At 43.7% G+C, this 24,795-nt stretch overlaps 1 protein-coding gene across 1 annotated transcript in view; it reads left to right on the top strand.

The window, feature by feature from the left end:
- RAB26 (RAB26, member RAS oncogene family) overlaps positions 1-24,795 on the top strand; it is a 166,166-nt gene that overhangs the window by 56,954 nt on the left and 84,417 nt on the right. Inside the window, exon 3 of the mRNA XM_030212107.1 lies at positions 20,371-20,412. Coding sequence (XP_030067967.1) covers positions 20,371-20,412 — 42 coding nt within the window. The remainder of the gene's footprint in view (positions 1-20,370; positions 20,413-24,795) is intronic.

The following is a 24,795-nucleotide window of genomic DNA, read 5'->3' as shown; positions in this document are numbered from 1 at the left end:
CTGACTAGGGTTAAGAGTAACAGCAGCCCACATTGATAAGTCAGTGCCCTTTATTCATATTCATCTGAATAATATTTTTCATTATTTGTATTCAGACGCATAGTAAAATATGATATATGGTACAGCTCTATTCCTGACCCACCCGCCTGCCTATCACTTGATTCATGCTTTAGCGCCTTCACCCACTCATTTTAAACTACTGATCTACATAAAGTTGCAATGGGGACTAATGAATTTTCTGTTTTAGTATGGGCAATTGCATTTAATAGTACATCTGTGCCTGCCTACTGTATTCTGTTTTCACTGTCATTTTGAAAAGGAGAGAGGAAAATTATCACATTTTTAATGCATCTACCTAATTAGCCATGAAGCAACATGCTTAATTTAAGGATAACTAGATGGTCGTGTGAGTTTCTAAGGAATGACTCATTGTTCATGAATGCGGGATCGTACTGAGCATTTCAAGAATCTCGAACTGGGACACTGGAGTATTTTTCCAGGCTCCATGTAGGGCTGCAATCCTCAGTGGGACACACTGAGGCGTCCTGCGGCAAAGCCCCAATGTGGGCACGCAAACCAAGCCCCCCAAAATGTTTCTTTATTTTTCGGGGGAGTGGGTGGGTATAGCAATGAGAATCAATTGGCACAGCCACATTACCATGCGCTAACTTATTAACGTGGGATTAGCGTTGAGCCCTTACCGGCCACAAAATAGGTAGGGCTGCATTTCTGAAGTAGGCAGTGAAAATTGTAAGGTGGTTTATAGCTATTCTGCAGCTGTTTTAGATTCTTTAATTTGTAATTTTTCAATTTGTATTTCTTTTTTATCCTTTAATTTATTTAGGGCTGCATTTTGATTAAAATTCACAATTAATTGTGTGATTAAAGGTATGTTTGGGTTTTTTTTTCCCCACTACAGCTCATTGTGACCTGGGCAATGGAGGGTTGAGTGGAACTCTTTGCTGGAGGATGTAGTAATAGTGGTTAGCATATCTGGGATTAAAAAAGGTTTGGACAAATTCCTGGAGGAAAAGTCCATAGTCTGCTATTTAGACAGACAAGGGGAAGCCACTGCTTGCCTTGGGATTGGTAGTATGGAATCCTGTTACTCTTTAGGATTCCAGAATCTTGCTACTCTTTGAGGTTCTATATGGAATGTTGCTACTGTTTGGGTTTCTGCATGGAATCTTGGTTCTCTTTGAGGTTCTGGAATGTTGCTACTCTTTGGGTTTCTGCCAGGTACTTGTGTCCTGGATTGGCCACTGTTGGAAGCAGGATACTGGGCTAGATGGACCATTGATCTGATCCAGTATGGCTATTCTTATGTTCTTAAATTAAGGTATACAAATTATTTTCATGCCCAAATAGGCTCACAACCTAAGCTGTAGCTAAGGCAGTGAAGGTTAGTATAGTTTGATGTAGTGTAATAATTTCATATTCCACTTTACGTCAAACAAAATATTTTTATTTTATTTATTGATATACTGGCAATGAGTTAACAAAGGCTTATCAAGCAGTGTGGAAAATAAAAAGTTAAATCATAAAAACACAATCTAAAATCCAATAAAACTCACAACCCAAACCCCACTCTCTATTATGCTTCACCTCCTCCACCAGCAATCGTAAACGCAGCTGAGAGAATTGTCAAAGCAGTTTGCAAAATTATAGTTTAAATAGGGGAGAGAGTGAAAAGAATAAATATCTAGACAGGACACAAAGGAACAGTAGGTTAATGTGTTGTCATTTTGGGGTCCCTGTAAGCAGTAGTGTTTCCTTCCTGCGCACCAAAATGCACTATCGCGGGGCGGAGAGTAGACGTGCCCAGCACTAATCAGTTAGCACATGGTTAGTGCGTGAATCCTTTCCACCTACTGTCAGTAAGGGCTCACGTAGCCAGACCTGTTATTTTGGGTCAGCACCGAGTTAACACGAGTTGGACCTTCCCACCCCCAACCCCGTCTGTACATAGTTTTTTACTTTCCCTCTGTCCCCGCTATCATCATGCTTCTCCTCTCCCCCCCTCCATTCAGCATTCATTCTTATCTCCCTCCCCCCCCCCCCCAGCATCCATTCCTCTCTTTCCTTCCCCCTCCCCTGCCAGCATCTGCTACTCCAGTAAGCAGCCTGCGCCAGCCCTGCAGGCCTCCCTCTACCACATCCCCGCCAGTGAAGAAACAGGAAATTATGTCATCTAGGGCGGGACATGGTACAGGGAAGCCTGCAAGGCTGGCGCAGGTTGATTATAAGAATTGCTGCCGGCAATAGCTCAAAGGTTGATGGGGGCAGGGTTGGGGAATTTAGAGAGAGAGGGTGAGAGAGAGGGGCGTGAGGCACCACCAGTAAGGTGCTTTGGGGGCCAGTAGACTGGGTGGGCCTGAGGCAAGAATGGGTGGGCCTGAGCCAACCCAGGCCCACCCGTGGCTATGCCACTGGTGCTAATGGCCACGCGATAATTTGGAAATTAACACCTGGCCATTAATAGGAAGAATGGAAATGTGGCCAGTAAACAGCTGCGCTAAAGATAGCCTCAGCACGCGGCGAACACAACGTGCTAATCAGAGCTCAGGTCACCTTTTAGCTCAGCTTAGTAAAAGGGTCCCTTTATGTATTGATTTACTTGATTGTGGGGCTCATTTTCAAAAGAGAAAAACATTTCAAAAGTGGCTAAAGCAGCGTTTGGGCGTTTCGCTTGCCAAAACATTCAAATCGCTATTTTCGAAAACCTATTTTGCAGATGTTTATCTATGCATTTTTCGTCTGCAGTGCATCCAGGTCACAAGGGGTCATGTCGGGTGTTTTGGGGTGAGTGGAGGTTAGTGCAGCGGACTTTCATCCTTGTGACTCTGGGCAAGTCACTTAACCCTCCATTACCCCAGGTACAAATAAGTACCTGTATCTACTATGTAAACCGCTTTGAATGTAGTTGCAGAAACCACAGAAAGGCAGCATATCAAGTCCCATTAACAAGATTCCAGGCACAATCTCAAAGAGCAGCAACATTCCATGTAGAATCCCAAAGAATAGCAAGATTCCGGAATCCCAAGGAGTGGAGATTTGAGAGTCTGGAATGTTGCTACTATTTAAGATGAGATTCTACATGGAATGTTGCTAGTGGAGGAGTAGCCTAGTGGTTAGGGCAGTGGACCTTGATCCTGGGGGAACCGGGTTCAATTCCCACCACAGCTCCTTGTGACTCTGGGCAAGTCACTTAACCCTCCATTACCCCAGGTACAAATAAGGGCCTGTATATACTATGTAAACTGCTTTGAATGTACTTGCAGAAACCACAGAAAGGCAATATATTAAGTCCCATTTTCCATTTCCTTTCCCTTTTGGGGTGGGATTAGAGCATTGCTGGCACTTGGACATTTTTCTGTCATAATGGAGCAAATCAAAAATATTCAAGACCAAAGTTAAGATGTTTTGAGCTGGACCTGTTTTAATAATGACTGAGCTACAAAAAAGTGCCCTAAATGAACAGATGGCCACTGGAGGAATACTACTACTGTTATGGACTACTACTTAACATTTCTAAAGCGCTACTAGGGTTACGCAGCGCTATACAATTTAACATGGAAGGACAGTCCCTGCTCGAAGAGCTTACAATCTAAAAAGACAAATGTACAGTTAATCAGATAGGAATGACCCCTCCCACCCCCTAAATATGTGAAAGAAACAGTACATACCAGGCTCTATGACAGCTTCAGATGTTATGGCCAGTCCCATTAGAGCAGCAAGCAGATCCCTGGAGTAGCCTAGTGGTCGGTGCAGTGCACTGTAGGAAAGGGGACCCAGGACCATATCTCACTCTGTTACACTTGTGGTGGAAAGTGTTAGTCCCCCGAAACTCACCAAAAACCTACTGTACCCATGTATAGATGACACCTGCAGCTATAAGGGCTATTGTAGTGGTGTATAGTTGGGTACAGTAAGTTTTGGTGGGTTTGGAGGGCTCAATATACAGTATAAGGGGGTAATGGTGAGATGTGAAGTCCACTGCAGTGCCCCCTAGGGTGCCCCACTGCTCTGCTGGGATGTCTGTGTGGCCAGTCTACTAAGAATGCTGTCCCCCCCCCCCCCCAATACATCCCAGTGGCTTGATTTTGTGTGTTTGTCACTTGAGCCGGTGGGGGGGGGGGGGGGGTCGAAAATGGATCAAAAAGATTAAATGCACAAAACACAAAAACATCCAGCAAATGGCCATTTAAAAAAAAGATGTTTTGCTGTTTCAAAAATTGCCATATTCAGCACCTGGATTCTGGACATTAAGTCGGTGTCATATCAAAAATGTCCCTCCACATATGTTAATCTTGTTTGCTGCCTAACCCCCCCCCCCCCCTTCTTTGTAAAAGGGGCCAAAACATCAGTTTGATTGGGCTGTGTTGGCATTGATATTGAGGTTTTACTCCTCTGAAAAGGTTTCTAGGTGTCCCACTGAATGGAATCAACGTAAGAAAGTAGGATGCTTCTTTGTTCGCACATTTGGATGGCTCTGCTCATATTTTGGGAAAACACAGAATGACACCTTTTTGTGGCAGCCCACTGGTGTACTGGGTTGGATAACGAACAGTGTGAATCGTGAAGAAGGTATGGGAGAGGCTGTGGACTTTGACGGTCATATGCTTGGAGGGATCGCAATGGGCTCATGATTACACATGTGTTGAAGCTTAATTCCAAGATGGTTCCGGCCTGCAAATTAAAGAAGCAATTTGAGAGGTTTTGGTGACCTGCTAATGCCTGACCCTCACTGGAGATAATTGTCTGCATTGATCTTCTAATGAGCTGCTTCTCAGGTCTTCCCATTCTCTGCATTATGTTTCCAGATAAGTGTTTTACAGCCAATCTACATTTACACTTTTTTTTTTCCAGTTGCCTGGTGAGTGGAAGTAGATGTTTCTGCAGCAGGGGCATAGCCAGACCTCGGCCAGAGGGGGGTCCAGAGCCTGCCACTTTCGGACCCCCCTACCTCCACCGCCGCTAGGTACCTTTGCTGGCGGGGGTCCCCAACCCCCGCCAGCCGAAGTCCTCTTCAGGACCAGTCTGACTCCTGACGTCCTGCACATTCGTCAAGACTCACAGAAACAGATCAGCGAACGCGCAGCGCTGAAAAGGGGGTATTTTGTACCAGGGGCAATGGAGGGTTAAGTGACTTGCCCAGAGTCACAAGGAGCTGCAGTGGGAATTGAACTCAGTTCCCCAGGATCAAAGTCCACTGCACTAACCACTAGGCTACTCCTCCACTCATTCCACCAACAAGAGCCAACCTCATCAGTGATGTCACAATGGCTTGATTGCCCGATACTTGGCTCTCTTCTGATATTGTGATGTCATAAGGGAAAGGGAAATGGGACTTGATATACCGCCTTTCTGAGGTTTTTGCAACTACATTCAAAGCAGTTTACATATATTCAGGTACTTATTTTGTACCAGGGGCAATGGAGGGTTAAGTGACTTGCCCAGAGTCACAAGGAGCTGCAGTGGGAATCGAACTCAGTTCCCCAGGATCAAAGTCCACTGCTACAACTACTACTACTATTTAGCATTTCTATAGCGCTACAAGGCGTACGCAGCGCTGCACAAACATAGAAGAAAGACAGTCCCTGCTCAAAGAGCTTACAATCTAATAGACAAAAAATAAAGTAGGCAAATCAAATCAATTAATGTGTACAGGAAGGAGGAGAGGAGGGTAGGTGGAGGCAAGTGGTTACGAGTCAAAAGCAATGTTAAAGAGGTGGGCTTTCAGTCTAGATTTAAAGGTGGCCAAGGATGGGGCAAGACGTAGGGGCTCAGGAAGTTTATTCCAGGCGTAGGGTGCAGCGAGACAGAAGGCGTGAAGTCTGGAGTTGGCAGTAGTGGAGAAGGGAACAGATAAGAAGGATTTATCCATGGAGCGGAGTGCACGGGAAGGGGTGTAGGGAAGGACGAGTGTGGAGAGATACTGGGGAGCAGCAGAGTGAGTACATTTATAGGTTAGTAGAAGAAGTTTGAACAGGATGCGAAAACGGATAGGGAGCCAGTGAAGCGACTTGAGGAGAGGGGTAGTATGAGTAAAGCGACCCTGGCGGAAGACGAGACGGGCAGCAGAGTTTTGAACTGATTGGAGAGGGGAGAGGTGACTAAGTGGGAGGTCAGCAAGAAGCAGATTGCAGTAGTCTAAACGAGAGGTGACAAGGGTGTGGATGAGGGTTTTGGTAGAGTGCTCGGAAAGAAAGGGGCGGATTTTACGGATGTTGTAAAGAAAGAAACGACAGGTCTTGGCGGTCTGCTGGATATGAGTAGAGAAGGAGAGAGAAGAGTCAAAGATGACCCCAAGGTTTCGAGCTGAGGAGACAGGGAGAATGAGAGAGCCATCAACAGAAATAGAAAACGTGGGGAGTGGGGAGGTGGGTTTGGGGGGAAAAATGAGAAGCTCGGTTTTGGTCATGTTTAATTTCAGGTGGCGTTGAGACATCCAGACAGCAATGTCAGACAAGCACACTGAAACTTTGGTTTGGATGCAAGGTGAGATATCAGGGGTCGAAAGGTAGATTTGGGAGTCATCAGCATAGAGATGGTAGGAAAAGCCATGGGATGAGATTAATGAACCAAGGGAAGAAGTGTAGATAGAAAAGAGGAGGGGACCAAGAACAGAACCCTGAGGTACGCCAACAGGCAGAGGGATAGAAGTAGAAGAGGATCCACCAGAGTGAACACTAAAGGTGCGGAGGGAGAGGTAGGAAGAGAACCAATAGGCTACTCCTCCACTCATTCCACCAATAAGAGCCAACCTCATCAGTGATGTCACATTGGCTTGATTGCCCGATACTTGGCTCACTTCTGAGATTGTGGTATCATAAGGGAAAGGGGGAAAGGGAAATGGGACTTGATATACCACGTTTCTGAGGTTTTTGCAACTACATTCCAAGCGGTTTACATATATTCAGGTACTTATTTTGTACCAGGGGCAATGGAGGGTTAAGTGACTTGCCCAGAGTCACAAGGAGCTGCAGTGGGAATCGAACCCCAGGATCCCCCACTGCACTAACCACTAGGCTACTCCTCCACTAGCAACATTCCATGTAGAATCTCAAATAGTAGCAACATTGCAGAATCTCAAATCTCCACTCCTTGGGATTCCGGAATCTTGCTATTCTTTGGGATTGACCATGGAATGTTGCTACTCTTTGAGATTAACCGTGGAATGTTGCTACTATTTGAGATTGACCATGGAATCTTGTTAATGGGACTTGAAATTCTGCCTTTCTGGGGTTACAATCAAAGTGGTTCCCATAGTATATACAGGTACTTACTTGTACCTGGGGTAATGGAGGGTTAAATGACTTGCCCAGAGTCACAAGGAGCTGCAGAGGGAATCAAACCCATTTCCCCAGGATCAAAGTCCACTGCACTAACCACTAGGCTACTCCTACACACAGAGGAGCAATTCTGAAAAAGAGGAGGGCAGATGGTGAACATGGGAGGAGGATAGGGACAGGGACACAGCTGGAGATGCTGGAAAAAGAGGTGAGGTAGGGACATAGAGGGGGTATGCTGGAAAAGGGGTGAGATAGGCACCCAGATGCTAGAAAAGGGAGGGTGATGGGAACACAGAAGGGTGATACTGGAAAAGAGGTGGAACGGTGACACTGAAGACAGAGAAGGGAAATGCTGGACAGGACAAATAGGGATGCAGAGGACGGAGACTCTGCAAAGAAAGGAAAAGAAACAGAGGAAAGCAGAAGAGAGACACTGGGACCAAATTGAATGGAAAAAAAAATGCTCAGACAACAAAGGTAGAAAATGTATTTCATTTTGAATGTATTAATTGACAAACAAAAAAGCAACGGAAAGAATCTTTAAAGCTAAGAGAGCCTGTCACAACGGACAGCAGCGATTTAAAGGAACCACCTGTTTTAGTCTCCTGTTTTGCAAAACCAAATACTGAAATCGATTTAATCTTGGAGGCATTGGATACATATATACTTCACATAATTTATGCCCAAACCCTGACCCCTGAGGCAGGCGTTGCTTTACACCGAAACACGGCCCGTGTCGGGTCATTCACTAATAAAACACTCCTGTTGTCTCAGTCTTGAAGGTCCAGTGTTGCTTTTTTGTTTGTGTACTTTTTATGTATGTTGGTTACCCTCTCTGTTTGGCGTGAATGTATTAATTGAAACATGTCCGGTTTTGGAAATGCACATCTTTGATATCTTATTATTATTATTTGTTACATTTGTATCCCACATTTCCCCACATATTTGCAGGCTCAATGTGGCTTACATAATACCGTGAAGGCATTCGCCAAGTCCGGTACAGGATAAGTACAAAATGTTGTAGTGGGATAGGGAAGATAAGATTCAATTAAGTTGGGTTTTTGAGGTATGAGGGTTTGTTAATGTCCAATACGATCTTTGATAGTGAAGGGTTGAGTCATTTAAGTTGGGTCAGTCGGATATGTCTTGCTTTTCAGTTTCTATTTCTCTGTTTGCTGCATGCAGGGTCTGACTTCTTGAAGTTCCGGTTAAGTCATTTGCCTTCAACTGTCTGATCTGTGGTCCCTTGTTTCATATTTGCTGAAGGTCTATCTGTGTATTCTGCTAGTGTGTAGTTTCTGTAGCAAAGATAAGGTTGATGCTCTTGAGTCCTGGAAGTTAGTGGTGGTCTAAATGTGTTTTTTGCCTAAGTTTCTGTATAGTGTTTTGCAATGGAGGGTTTGTGTGTTGGCCTTACTGAGGAGACATCAAAACTTTAATAAAGTTTTTCAGTTTGTTATAAGATTTTACGGGATCTGATGGGTGTTGAGATGGTCATCAATATAGCAGAATTGTGTCTGATATATTTAAATTATGAGATACTGTGTCTTGAGGGGTTTTTAAATACAGTTGAATTGTTTCTGTAGATATATGTTCAGTGTTGGTTATTTGTTTGAAATTGAATTTCACCTATGACACAGAAACCCATAATGGCATTACTTGTTAATAAAAGGAGCCAGCAGCCCCTCCCCAGGCCTTGGTCCCTTCACCACTGTGCCAAATTTATACCCAAATGTACCATGAGAAAAACTTGCTCATTGGCCTTCAGTCTCACTCTTTGGGATGGGCCGCTATAGGCATCTCTGCAGTCAGGTCCAGCATCTTCCTTCCTTTCGCTTCCCTGGTCCAGCTGCTTCCTTTCCCCCACCCCCACTTTTCCAGGTGTGGAGCTGCTGTTTAGGACACACAGCTGATGGCTCTGCTGGGTAGCTGAGGGGCAGAACTAGCAGAGCCATAGCTCTGCACACTTATACTGCTTTTTTTGGGGGGGGGGGGGCAGGGGGCTAAGGAAGCTGTGCTGCTGGACTGGGTGGGGGGCATCCACAAAAGTTTGCCCAGGGCCATCTGTGACATATAAAAGTATTCCAATGACAGCCTCATGGGGAAGATAGGGGTGGGTGGGGAGGGGTGAGAAATAGAGAGACATGGATGGGCGATCAGAGGGTGACTAGTATAAATTTATGGCTTATAATGTAATAGAAAACCCAGATTTTTGTCAAGTCCTATCTGGTGGGTGTCAAAATTATTCATCATTCGAACTTCAAAGGTTTTACTTTCCTGGATGGTTTTGAAGTTTCCTTTTAGTCATTAATCATAAAGTCATTCATGCAGTGATCTGGTCTGGCAAATTGCTGTCCTACACAGGTGTCACCCTGGTTAGCACTATAGTTTCTGATGTGGTGTCCGTGTAGATTCAGCATTTGGCCTGTCTTTCCAATGTAGCATCCTTTTTCACATTTTTTGTATTGAATAATAAACACTACATTTATTACCTTTAAAAGTAGACTAACACGGCTACCCCATCGCTTTACCATTAATAATAAGAAGAATAATTAGTCTCTTTTGCTGTTCTTTCTCCCCTAGTGTTGCATGTCTACAGTCCTTTCCTTTCCAGCAGTGCCAGTGTGGTACAGAAGATGTCAGGAGACATTGGGGTCTCTGTGGGTCTGTTCTGTCAGTCTAGCAATCATGGGAGGACCCCGCCAGACCCTGGACAAATGCCCAGACTCTCATCTAGGCCAGAGCAATTAAATATAAGCAGAAGTGCCTCAGCCGTGGCTGCTGCAAAGCCTCAGAAAGTCATTAATGCTGTTCATTCAGTGGGTAGAATGAGCTGTTTGGCAGGTATCCGCTGTGTACAGCTGCCTGTGCATTAGTTAATCAGAGTACAGTCGCTCACTGGTCTGTTCTAATGGGGCTCCGGTTGTAAGCCTTTTGCTGCTGTTGATAAAGAAACAGATGTTCCTGTAAAGTAGATGTCTTCAGAAACCCAGCGGGAATGGGATGGCTCTCTGTCCCAGGCCTGCCCTCTCCTCCTTATCACTGGATTTGATTGCAGTATGAACAGGGGGGAAGGATAACTAATGGAGTGGCAGCTACAACCCTAACCATCAGACTGGGCAGAGTGGATGGGGTGTTTCATGTCTTTTTCTGTCATTGACTTCCATGTTACTATTTCATTACCTCACTCAGAAATAAAAACTGTTATTTATGTTTCCTCTACCAGTAAAACCAAAGCAACTCGCAGACTCCATGTTCATTCCAGTGGATCCAGTGCATAAAGCTTTGTCCAGGCCTGGTTTTACGTCTCTTATCCTGGTGTTTTCTAGTAATGAAAGAGTAGCAGTGAATTATGACTCTTAACATTTGAAGCAAACCAATGAAAGGCAAAACACACAGTGGATCCAAAAAAGTCCTCTCACAATGAGTGTCTTCCTGAACAAGGTCTTTATTGACAGTAGCAGAAATGACCCGACACGTGACGTGTTTCAGCCGTCAGGAAGACACTCATTGTGAGAGGACTTTTTTGGATCCACTGTGTGTTTTGTCTTAACATTTGAACACATTTACAGAAGGAAAGATTGGCCTGAGTGAGGCTCCTTGACATCATTATGCCCCTGACCATCTCTGATTTTTGCTGTTTCTTTTCTCTGCAAAACATTTTTTATTCTTCTGCTGTTTGTCTTCTGAATGTGACTGAAGAACTGCCATGGGATAATGTATTAAGTTATACAGATCAATTGCATCACTTCCTTCAGGAAACTCCTTTGTTTGAAAATGATGATGAAGAAGAATCTATACTCAACCAATGGACTGCAGTGGTTACTATTAAAAAGAATATTATAAACGACGAGTTATGTTATGCAACTTATCTTATTCCACAAGGTCTCAGGGCTACGAATGAACCTAGAGTGTTTTATGACCACCTGCAGTTTTTAGATAAACGGTGCATTGGGTCATCATTAAGTTATTAACCTGGGTTAATTGACTTGCTCACGGTCACAAGGAGCAGCAGTACTTTCTTTTCCCAGGGGCGAAGCCAGAAGTTGATTTGAGGGGGGGAGGGCAGGAGTGGGTTGAGGGGGGGCAAACATTTCCCCCCACCGGTGCGACCGTTGCCATACCCCCCCCCCCCAGCATACCTTTGCTGACAGGAATGCTCAAGCCCCCTGCCCCACCAGCCGAAATTTTGCCACCAGAGCCCTGCAGGTGCTGTCTAAGAAGCAGGGAAGCCGGCAGGCTGCTCCAGCCTCCAATCTAGCACTTCTGCACATGCTCAGTTCAAGTACATGAACTGAGCATGTGCGGAAGTGCCAGCATCAGCCGCCAGAGTACCCCGCCAACTTCCTGCTGCTCAGGCAGCACGGGCTGGGCTCCAGCAAGGAAACTCTTTGGTTGGCAGGGCTTGAGCACCCGCCACAATGTTGGAGGGGGCCTGAGGCCGAAGTGCTTGGCTATGACAGTGCTCCCACTCCTCCCACCAGGTAGGCAGAGACCCTCTTCCCTCTTAAATGGGCACTGTGGAGAACGAAGTTAAGCCCTTTTCCCTCAATGTACTGGTACGATGGCCAGGGCAACTGGAATCAAAGGCAAGGAAACTCCCATTGGGTTTGGTATGTATATTGGCAAACTTTCCTTCCAAGAGATGTCTCCATCTGCCATTGACAATCACTTGCTCTAGAAGCTATGAGAATATTCTGAAGTTAAAAGGTCAACGGGTAATATTACGATGGAGCCATTAGAGATCTTCAGATCCTTAAAGGAGCAGAACCTGATGGTCTCTACACTGTTTAAAACACATAAAACCGACTCTCCTCCCCTCCCCTCAACCTCGCTGCACAAAATCTTTCTCAAAGAATTTTCCTGAACTGCTTATAATTTGCTTCCAACATACTGTAACCTCCTCTGGGAATTATTTCACAGCTCTGGCGCAAAGCAGCAGAAACTACTTCGCTGAGTCAGCATGTGAGGATGATGAGGGCACATCCAACAGTATCACCTGAGGTTCTCTTGAAAAAGGGGTTTGCTGTGAGAATCTCCTTGATTAATTCTCTGACAGATGAGTGACCAGAGGAGCAGGTCTGAAGTTAATGCCTCAGGTTCTTCTGGCTGTGCTCTGCCAGCTCATGGTATCAAGACATCAGAGTACTGATCTCACCCCAAAATGTTTACTTGGTCTATTTCTTCAGGCACGTTTGGACAGGAACCAGGAAAACATCAATATTTGGCTTGAAATGCAGAGCAGCTGTTGTCTGTAAGAATGGAGGCTGCATAATAACAGAAATATTGCCAGGAGAAATGCAGTCAGTCTGCCTGTCCCAGTGTTGGCTACCAGCAGTTACGGAGGTTGAACAGGCCTCTACCCGATCCCTCGATACCTGTCCTATCCCTACCAGATCCCTGTCTGGTAGTGAGGGAGGCTTGCAAAATGTATCTGCCCCTTAGGCTATGTCACCATGTTTCTTTATTCTCCGATTTATGCATTGCTTGTCCCCAAAGGCTACAGGATGGTTTATTTACAAGCTAGTATTACAAGAAAAATACAATAAAACAATAGATCATAAAAATTCTTACTTAAAAGCAATCTGAAGCAGCTGCGTTTTACAACGTTTATGAAATACAGTCGCATCCTTAATCAACTTTATCTGTAAAGGGAGCAGATTTCACAATAATGCACCATTACAGAAAAAGCCCTATAGAGAGTAATCGCCAACCATATCTCCTCGAATCTCCTGTAACGCTTGATGGGAAACAATTCTGCCCCCAGCCATGCCAACCTTTGACACAGAACTGGACTTTCTATCACCAGATTTGTTCTCGGTTCTGTAATCTGTAGAACTGGACTTTCTATCACCAGATTTGTTCGCAGTTCTGTTATCTGTAGAACTGGACTTTGTGTCACCAGATTTGTTCTCGGTTCTGTAATCTGTAGAACTGGACTTTCTATCACCAGATTTGTTCGCGGTTCTGTAACCTGTAGAACTGGACTTTCAGTGTCACCAGATTTGTTCTTGGTTCTATAATCTGTAGAACTGGACTTTCAGTGTCACCAGATTTGTTCTGGGTTCTGTAATCTGTAGAACTGGACTTTCAGTGTCACCAGATTTGTTCTTGGTTCTGTAATCTGTAGAACTGGACTTTCAGTGTCACCAGATTTGTTCTTGGTTCTATAATCTGTAGAACTGGACTTTCTATCACCAGATTTGTTCTTGGTTCTATAATCTGTAGAACTGGACTTTCAGTGTCACCAGATTTGTTCTCGGTTCTATAATCTGTAGAACTGGACTTTCAGTGTCACCAGATTTGTTCTCGGTTCTGTAACCTGTAAAACTGGACTTTCAGTGTCACCAGATTTGTTCTTGGTTCTATAATCTGTAGAACTGGACTTTCTATCACCAGATTTGTTCTCGGTTCTGTAACCTGTAAAACTGGACTTTCACGGGGGAATTCTATAGATGGCATCTAACATTAGGTGCTACTTCCAGGCTGAGTTTTCAGTGCAGAAAAGCATTCTAACGGAGGCAGTATGCCGAAATGGGGCAGAAACGGCAGATCCGTATAAAAACAAACAGACCCATTTATAGAATAGTGTCTGAGTTTCCGCACGGATCTGCACAGGGGATGTAATTATGGGAGGGATATGAGCAGGGTTATGGGCATTCCCTTAAGCTGTGCACAGTGTTAAAGAACAGTGCAAATCCACACTCAACTTGCATTCTGGGATTTACACCTGGTTTGAGTTGGTGTAAAAAGCTGAAAATGCTGATCCCGGCGCTACTTGCTATTCTGTTAAGGGCACCCATCCCGGAATACTCTGTATAGAATACTGATCAGTGCTGATTTTTTTTTTTTGCCAAATTTTGAGCGTTCCATCCCCTTTATCATTTTCGTCGCCCTTCTCTGCACCTTTTCTAATTCCACTATATCTTTTTTGAGATGCGGTGACCAGAATTGAACACAATATTTGAGGTGCGGTCACACCATGGAGTGATACAAAGGCATTATAATGTCCTCATTTTTGTTTTCTATTCCTTTCCTAATAATACCTAACGTTCTGTTTGCTGTCTTAGTCACCCCCGCACACTGAGCAGAGGGTTTCAACGTATCATCAACGATGACGCCTAGATCCCTTTCCCGGTCAGTGACTCCTAATGTGGAACCTTGCATTACATAAATATAATTCGGGTTCCTCTTTCCCACATGCATCACTTTGCAGTTGCTCACCATGGAGTGATACGGAGGCATTATAATGCTTTTGCATCCCTTTCCTAATAATTCCTAGCATCTTGTTTGCTTTTTTGGCTGCCATCACACACTAGGCAGAATATTTCAGAGTATTATCTACGGTGACACCTAGATTTTTTTCTTGAGTTTTAACTCCGAAGGTGGACCCTAACATCAGGTAACTATGATTTAGATTATTCTTCCCAATGTGCATCAATTTGCATTTGTCCATATTAAATTTCATCTGCTGTTTGTATGCCCAGTCTTTTAATTTCCTAAGGTCTTCCTGCAATTTTTCACAATCTGCATGTGTTTTGACAACTTTGAATAGTTTTGTGTCATCTGCAAATTTAAGCACCTTACTCATCGTTCTGAGTTCCAGATCATTTATAAATATGTTAAATAACACCGGTCCTAGTACAGACCCCTATGGCACTCCACTATTCACCCTCCTCCATTGAGAAAAATGGCCATTTAACCCTATCCTAATTTTAGAGTGCTGTTGGAACAGTGCGGGACTTCTGATCATCTGCACCTCAGACTTGGACTGAATCATGGGACTGAGTAAAAGGCGGATCTCCTATGCTTTCTACTTTAAAAGCCACCGGGGGATCCGGAGGATACTTGGGTAAACTGCTGCATAGAGGAAGAATGAGCTGCATCCTACACTTTCCACTGGGAGGATCTGGCACATCTCTGGCAGCTCAAAAGCCGCATCCTCCAGATCAGCTGATACACGGACCTGATTTAAGGTGGAACATACAGGATCCAGAGGATCCAGCTGTTACCTGTTTCATTTTGTGCTCACTTGGCAATTGGATCTGATACTGCAGCCCCTCGGAATGGTCATCTTCTTGCTGAAACACCAAATATTTCAGGTTAGTATTTGTACCATCCTCGGAATCTGTGGAAAGAAAGTATCTGACTGAGTAGTGCAGCTTACAAGATCCCCTTGCTAAGATAGCTAGAAACATAGAAAACTAGGCAGATAAAGACCATTTGGCCATTCCTGCCATCTACTCTCCCTATCACTCCCTTAGAGATCCTATGGACCTGTCCCAAGCTCTCTTGAATTCAGATACTGTTTTCGTCTCCACCACTTCACTGGGAGGCCATTCAATGAATTCATCACCCTTTCTGTGAAGAAGTATTTCCTCAGGTTACTTTTGAGTCTCTTCTTCGCCTTCATCCTTTGCCCCCTCGTTCCAGAGCTTCCTTTCAATGGAAAGAGACTCGCTTCCTGTGCATTTATGCTGCATAGGTATTTAAATGTCTCTATCATATCACCCCTCTCCCGCCTCTCCTCCAAAGTATAAATATTGAGATCTTTAAATCTGACCACATATGCTTTATGATAAAGACCACTGACCATTTTAGTAGCCACCCTCTAGACTGACTCCATCCTGTTTATATCTTTTTGAAGGTGCCGTCTCCAGAATTGTGCACCGTATTCAAAATGAGGTCTCATCAGATGATTGTGAGATGTGCCTATGGACCTGCTGTTCACTCACTGATTGTGGAGATATCTGGAGTTGAGTTCCAGTCACAGCTGGAATACTCAATTGCCTCGTCTTTCCTGTCTTTACTTGACTCTCAGTGATTCTTTTATCCCTCAATGTTTCTCACTCACCGCCCTCTTCTCTCAAATCCTTTGGATACTGGCAAACTGCCCCTGTAGCCCTCTTTCCCTTGGCACCACTGTAGTCTCACTATGTAGATTAAGTGGCCTCTAGTAGCCAACCATTGAAATTCTCCCTCTTCCTTCTCCATGCCTTCCTTAATTTTACCGACAAACGCTCTCCTCTTGAAACGAAGTCTCTTCCTCATAGTGTAAGTGTTGTAGTAACCCAAAATCTGTGAGAGAGCAGAAGGGATTGTAGAGCTTTGTTGTTGGTATGGGTATACAGACTGGATAAGCCCCAAGGACTCGATCTGCCATCATTTTCTATGTTTCTGTGTAAATCACTGGTCTGTTAATCCACATCTCAGATATTAGCATTCCAATAGGCTCCTTTTATTTCTGCTTTGAATAGGTTTCTTTTATTTGTGGCACTGAAACCAACCAGTGGAGCAGTGGCATAGCTAGGATTGAATGGGCCCTGGTTGGGAAAATCGAGATGGGGGTCTCAAGGTAGTGTGGACCGAGGGGGGAGGGGAGGGAGGATGCACATTTCCTAAAGCTGGCATATTACAATTAGAAATTCAGAAAAAAATATGTTTTCTATCATTGTTGCTGAGCATTGCTTTGGTCCTGTGGTCCTAGTGTCTCTCTTCTGCCTTTTTCTTAACTCTCTCCAGGGTCTTCTGTCCTTTTGACTTTTCTTTTCTATGTCTACCATCCATCTTTCTTATGTGTCTCTGTCCGTCTTGCCCAGTCTCCCTACTGTGTCCCTGTCCCTATGCTCCCTCCAGAGCCAACATCTCTTTTGTGCCCTGTCCGGCTTCTGTCTTCCCTTCCTCCTGTGCCCCTTTGACCCCCACCCCAGCTACCTGCCTACCTGCTTATCTTCCCACCTTCTGTAGTCTGGCAACTCTCTCTCTCTTTCTCTCTCCTTCCTCTAATTGGACCAGCATCTTTCCAAGTCCAGTCTCTGCCTCTCTTTCTCTTCCCTCAGCCCCCCCCCCCCCATGTGCCAAAGCCCAACATCTCCTCTCTTCCCTGTCTCCTTTGATCCAGGCTCTCTCCCCTCCCCCCACCCCACATGCCCAGGTCCAGTGCGTTGCAATTCCCATGCACCCACAGGGGTTGGCATTCCTACCACCTGGTCCTTCAAACACTGGTGGGTTGGAGCAATAATGGATCTATAGATGGAATGCATTAGGGAACCTTTATTATGTTACTGTTAAGAAAACTATGGAAGCTGTACGTGGTGATCCATTAGAAGTTACCCTGACAACCATTCTTGTAACATTGATTCAAGAATCCATATATAGAGGAACCGTTGTGGTGTCCTTTTTTAATATATCTGATCAAAATATGTTTTTTTGTCAGGTTTTATAAAGAATGATTGACCTCCTTTCATCATCAAAGGATTTATGTATATCCAGATATATCACCTAAGGCTCAAGAAGCTTGTAGGGAGCTTCTTAAATTTACATCCTAGAGCCTTGGCTTTAGGGATGACTTTAAAAAAGATATATCCTAGGAGATGTTTAATTACTTTTCAAAGCAAGGATTATGTGTGTTATGATCCTGTACATTTGGGGGAATTTCTCAGAGTGCGGAAACAGCTTCTTAATAAAGAAGGTGTAAATAGTCAGTAGGATTTCAATACCATGGTTGGTTGGGTAATATAGTTATATTGGGGCTGGTAATGCAACAGTTAATTTGTTTAATGTTCCTTTATTATATTTCTTATGATTTGTTCTTCTTCCTCCCAATCTTACCTTGTTTTCCGTAGAATATTAAGAAGGGAGGGATGTTAATTCTTATTGCTCACTGTTAAACATTATTTTCCCTTTTACTTGTATTTTCTGAAGTGATAGTGTATTTGGTTTTCTTCTATTGTAAATGAAAAAATCTTCAATAAATATAAAGTTAAAAAAACAAACAAATCAGAGAACAGATTTATTCAATCAACATTTAATTAAGCTCTGAAATTCATTACCAGAAAATGTGGTAAATGCAGTTGGCTTAGCAGGGTTTATGAATGGTTTGGACAGCAAGGAGATCCCCTAAGCGTAAGAAGCTTTTTACTTTGATTTGGAACCCCTGTTTGCAGAACTTGGGCCCGCGGGGTCATCGCCAGATTGTAAACACATTATAATCGTTGGTTATGATGTCCACACGTGCTCCTGTTCTCCAGATGGCTTATGGGAGGTAGGGGGTTCTTAATGACTGTCTCGGGGAGGGGGGGGGGTCATAAGAGTCCAGGCCCCCTTGAGATTCTGTTTTGTACAATGTAAATGGGGGAGCAGGGGAACGGGGGAGTTGGATGGAGGGGGATGAGGAGAGGTAATTGGGGTTAGGTTTGTAAAAATCAATTTTTCTTTGTGGATCTGTTTGATATGTTTTTCTTTAATAAAAAATTGTTTCAACATAAAAGGTTTGACAAATTCCTACAAGAAAAGTCCATAAACCATTATTAAGATGGACTTGGGGAAAATCCACTGCTTATTTCTAAGATAAGCAGCATAAAAGCTGTTTTACTGTTTTGGGATCTTGCCAGGTACTTGCAACCTGGATTGGCCACTGTTGGAAACAGGATACTGGGCTCGATGGACCTTTGGTCTCTCCCAGTATGACGATGGTTATGTGTGTATCTCCTTCAAATCCAAACCAAGCCAGTTAAAAAAAACAACAACAAAAAAACAGATCAGAGTCATTCATTATTTAAGCGATATAGTTGTATTGTAATTAAACTATTAATCTGTCATTTTCCCCATCACATCATCAGTTGAGGGGAAACCAGAAGATGATCTGTTACTGGAAACATCAAATCCTCAGAACTCTGGTGAAATTAATGACGAGGCACTAATCCCCTAATTCTATAAAAGATGCTAAAAATTACATGCGCAAATTTGAACGTGCAATTATAACGAACTACTTAGCACTGGTAATTGGCTTTTTAACAAGAAATTATTGGCACTAATCAGATTTAATTGAAATGTATGCGTCTAAATTTAGACGCGAGTCAAAAAAGGGGGTGTGGAGCTGGGAGAGTCAGGGGCGTTCCTTTAAGTTACGTGCATAGTTAGAGAATAAGGGCATCTGCACCTAAGTTTATGTGCGGGTATTTGCATCACGTCTTAGTTGGTGTAAATGGTCGATTCCCAGGTGTAAGCGCTTTTCTATAAACCGTGCCTAACTTTAACAAAATGGGCGCCAGCACCAACCCCTGAGGAACCCCACTGCTCACCATCCTTTCCTCCAAGCGGATTCCATTTACCACCACCCTCTGCCACCTGTCGGTCAACCAGTTTCTTATCCAGTTCACCACTTTCGGTCCTAAGTTCAACCCTTTCAGCTTATTTACGAGTCTTCTGTGAGGGAGCGTATCAAAGGCTTTGCTGAAATCCAAGTAGATTACATTTAGTGCATGGCCTTCATTTCTTTTGTCATCCAGTCAAAGAAGACAATGAGATTAATTTGGCAGGATTTTCCTTTGGTAAAGCCATGTTGCCTTGGGTCCTGTAACCCGTTATCTTCTAGAAAGTTAACTATCCTTTCTTTCAGCAGCAACTCCATTATTTTTCCTACCACTGACGTAAGACTTACCGGTCTGTAGTTTCCCACTTCTTCCCTGTCTCCACTTTTGTGAAGAGGTACCACGTCCACTCGTCTCCAATCTCGCGGAACCTCTCCCGTCTCTAAAGATCTATTAAATAAATCTTTAAGAGGTCCCGCCAGGACCTCTCTGAGCTCCTTCAGTATCCTGGGATGTACCCCATCCGGCCCCATAGCTTTGTTCATCTTCAGATTCTCAAGCTGTTTATAAACTCTTTCTTCCGTATACGGCACAGTATCCACTCCATTCCCAAATATTCCTTCAGCAGCCAACCGCGGTCCTTCACCAGGATTTTCCTCCGTGAACACTGAAGAGAAGTAATTGTTTAGCACATTCGCTTTATCCTCCTCATTTTCCACATAACCATTCTCCTTATCTTTCAATCTCACAATTCCATTCCTATCTTTTCTCCTTTCTCCAATTTATCTGAAAAATGTCTTGTCACCTCTCTTTACATCTTTAGCCATTTTTTCTTCCGCTTGCGCTTTCGCTAGCTGTATTTCCCTCTTTGCTTCTTTGAGTTTAATCCAATAATCTTTTCTGTGATCCTCTCGTTGCGTTCTTTTGTATTTCTGCAGTACTATTTTGTAACCTCACTTTTTCTCTTTGTGTTTTCATTGCAGAATAAAGTGTTGAATGTGGACGGGGTGAAAGTAAAGCTGCAGGTAAGACCTTGCTCAACCCTCTCCTACAAATTCAGGTATTGAGGCTCATTCCACAGCGAGTAGAAGTTCTGCACCCATTGTGTACATAAATGCTTCAGATAATGACATTTACGCATGTGTGTGGGTGCACAGATGTACATAGCTGTCAAAATGCTTCCCAAGTACTATTCTGTAAATACTCATGTTAAGTTACGTAGTACATAATTACAGGGAGGTGGAGCATTATGTGCATAATTTATCAAATACTGTATGTTACACCCATTTGTGCAACATTTAGATGCTAACATCAGCTCTATGGGGATGAGAGGTTGAAGGTCATGTTATGGGGGTAAGGGATTGAAGGTCATGGTAGGAAGGGCTGAAGGATTGAAGGTCATGTTAGGAGGGGGTGAGGGACTGAAGGTTATGTTAGGAGGGGGTGAGGGATTGAAGGTTATGCTATAAGGGTTGAGGGATTGAAGATCATGTTAGGAGGGGTTGAGGAATTGAAGGTCATGTTATGGGAGGGGTGAGGTATTGAAAGTCATGTTATGGAGGGGAGAGGGATTGAAGTTCTTGTTAGGAGGGGTGAGGGATTGAAGGTTATGTTATGGGGGGGTGAGGTATTGAGGCTGATACTGTGGTGTGGAGCAGAGAGGTATTGAGGCTCACTATGGGAGGTGACCTGTAGTGGTTGCAGATCTAGGGGTGGTTGCAGACTCTTGCATCAGACTGCAGTGATGCTTTTAATTTCATTGTCTGAATGAATCTCAGTGGCAGTCACACATTGATGGACCTTGCGGATATGTTTTAGATTTTTTTAAGGTAATGTGTCTAGGTTGGATCCTCACATGGGCTGCTGCTTGTTCTAGGGAGGGGCACATGGTGCATGTTATGCACAGATGGTCTGTGCCTGTTTGTGACACTGTGAATCCTTCTTGCCAAGAGCTAGTATGATATCAGATAAAGCTGTCAAGGTTGAGTTGAGTTTAATTACTTGATATATGATCTTTAGTTTATTGCATCTGCCCATTCTCTCTTTTAAATCCCTGACTTTACTTTTGCTTCTCCAGCCTAAGCTCCTTGATGCCTCCTCCAGATTTTCTTGGATTCAGTTATTGGAAGGCCATTCCATGATGCCACCCCCTTCTTTGAAGTAGAACTCTCTTATGATTTTCCTGTGTCTACCTTCTTTCAGTCTCTTATCACAACCCCAGATATAGTGGTCTCTTGTCCACAAATATTTATGCCAGATAAATCTATTCTAAAACTTTCCTTGTGGATTGTTTCATAGAAAGAGAAAATGAAGGCAGCTAAAACTGTGTAGCCAATCCATACCAATTACTTAGCTCTAGAATCTCTTCCTCTTCCTTAGAGATTATCTGTACTTGTCCCTTGCTTTCTTGATGTTAGATACAGCCCTCATCACTACCATGTCCACTGAGAGGCCATTCAACACACCCACCACTCTTTCCGTAAAGAAATATTTCCTTAGATTTGTCCTGACTCTGTCCCCGTTCTCCTACATCCCATGATGCCCTCATTGCAATCCTAACTTTTCAATTCAAAGAGGTCTTCTTCTTGTGCATTTATGCCACAGAGCTATTAAATTTCTTTATTGTATCTCTCCTCTCCCACTTTTCTTCTAAAATATACCTATTGAGCTCTTTAAATTTCTCTGTTTTATTTCTTTCAAGTACAGTATTTGAATGTCACTATCATTCAAGGTTTGGTCTATGAAATAAGCTATCTCCGTTGTACTCTCTATTGTTTTTCTATTGATTTTCAGGCCATATATATTACAGTTTTTAAAGCAACTTTATTGGTTGCCTATAAGTTGGCAAATATGTTTTAAAATTTTAACTTTGATTTTAAGATTCTTACTGATAAGATCCCTTCATGTTTAGCTGCTACTTTAAAAATGTATGTTCCCATCCCGCTCTTTGGGGCCTTTTTACTATGCCAATCTGGAGCTACCACTGGCCCAACATGGGCACCAGTGATAGCTGCACCCCCAATGCACAGCATTTCTATTTCCGCAGGGGGTTACCTGATGGCTACCCAGTTACCACCAGGTTAGTGCGGGAGCCTTTAATGCCAACTCAATGGGTGGCAGTAACTGCTCCGCCAACATGGCCACGCGGTAAGAGCAATCTTACCACATGGCCATGCCTTTTTTTCAGCCTTTTCACCCGACTTGGTGATGCGCTGAATATCGCCGGATAGCCGGCTATGTGCCATTTAACCGGCCAGGAGCTGTTCCTAGATGGTTAAATGGCTTTAAATATTGGAAGGAGGGGAATGTATATAGGGAATCAATTTTCATGATTACAGGTCCAACATTATGGAACTTATTGCCATCAGATTTGTTTCGAAAGGAGCCCATCTGTTTCAACAAGCAGCTTGCTGATATTATAACAGAATTTGCATTATTTATTTGTTAATGTTTTTTTATCATGTTGTTTTTGTACTTTTGTGTTATGTATGTATTATTGTAAAGTTAGGCGGGATATAAGAAAGTTTTACACTTTGGGAGGACACTGTGCCATTAATTATATCTCAAAGGACTATGCAAATGAGATTACATTGAGCAAATGTTGTAAACACACATGGTTAGGCCATCATGCCTGAATCCTTTTATAGTAAGTCACGGATGAAGCACACCAAACACAAAACAGTACAGGAGACTAAAAGAACCTCTCACAGATGGTGTCCAGATTTCCTTTATTGTAACTTCCAAACTGTTCTGTATCAAAAGAGACCCGACCGACACGACTCATGTTTTGGCCACTGGCCTGTGTCAGGGGTCTAAAAAGTTGTCATGTCATTTACATCTCCAGAAAATCCACAAAACAGTCAACAAGTCAGTAGCATCTGTGCAGAATAAAATGCATTGCCAAGAGCAAACCTCATATGCAGTAAAAACGCTTGCTGGACGCCACTCAATCAAATGACACAATTTTTAAGGCTGAAACACAAATCATTTTGGGTCTCTTTTGCTTTTAGTCTCCTCTACTGTTTTGAGTTTGAGTCCTTTTATTGTCGGGATTTGCACTATTCCAGTGGGTTGTTAACTGACTGCTAGTTCCTTTCCCCTTAGCGTGCTCTGATAATCACTGGTTTGGGCCTTTTGACCTTAGGATGCCTCACTCTTTCCGCACGACCTACTCTATTTCTCAGTTCTGTTAAGAGAGTTCTTTTCGCCGAGATTGAATTCTAATGGATTCAGCATGGGAAAGGCTGGGAATTACTGCTTTGTCACCTAATCCCACTGGGAACATGATGATGTCACAACATCACCAAAGCAGGAGGATTAAAGATTGAATGAATCTCCTGTTCCAATAAAATAAAATAAATGTTGAAGAAAGCATATGATAAGCACAGAGAGGACCTAAACTCTCAAAAAAGAGCAAAGAGACAGCAGAAAAATAACACCCAGATCTGTCTGGTAGGCTGCGAATTTCTCCTCATCTTCCTGTGCTGTCATTTTAATGGACAGCCTTTGAGGGGGGCTCAGTTCTAATCCCTGGTTAGTCACAAAAGCAGAGGGCCCGACCCTGAAGCAAAGGATAAGTGTAAACTGCTTAGATATTGCTGATTTGCAGTTTTGAACCTTGAAAAATGCTCCCCCCCACCCAGTCACTCTCTTCTTTCAAATATATAAAGAAAGTTTTCACAGGGCACTAGAAAGACAGGGTGTAAAGAGGAGAAAAAAAGGCCAAAGGATTCATGTGGAGGAGCATAATCGAACGGGGCGCCCAAGTTTTCCTGAGGGCGTCTTCGCAGGATGTTCCCGTGAAGGGACAGGGAAACCCGTATTATCGAAACAAGATGGACGGCCATCTTTCGTTTCAATAATACGGTCGGGGACGCCCAAATCTCAACATTTAGGTCGACCGTAGAGATGGTCGACATAAATGTTGAGATGGTCGTCCCCGGTTTTCGGCGATAATGGAAACCGAGGATGCCCATCTCAAAAACGACCAAATCCAACTCATTTGGTCATGGGAGGAGCCAGCATTCGTAGTGCACTGGTCCCCCTGACATGCCAGGACACCAATTGGGCACCCTAGGGGGCACTGCAGTGGACTAACTGAACGGAAAAAGCCCTTCCTTTACCGATCCCTTAGCGATTCGGAAAGGAACGGGCATGCATGAAGGAAATTGCATGCAAATGAGCTGCTCGCTGTTAGCACATTTGCACACAATTTCCTTCCTAATGAGGGGAAGCCAGTGCAGAGCAGCCATGCATTATGCGTGGCTGCTCTGCGCATGCCAAAGACGGCTTCATACATGCAGACAAGCTGTGTATAATAGCCGTCTACAACCTTAGAAAAAATACAAGTCCAGGTGAAGACGTCCAAGTGCTCGTCAGGGACGTCTTTTATTTTTTTTTTGTAGAGT

The sequence above is a fragment of the Microcaecilia unicolor genome, chromosome 8 (genome assembly GCF_901765095.1).
Source record: "Microcaecilia unicolor chromosome 8, aMicUni1.1, whole genome shotgun sequence".
Classification (NCBI taxonomy): domain Eukaryota; kingdom Metazoa; phylum Chordata; class Amphibia; order Gymnophiona; family Siphonopidae; genus Microcaecilia; species Microcaecilia unicolor.
This window is presented reverse-complemented; position numbering and strand designations above follow the sequence as displayed.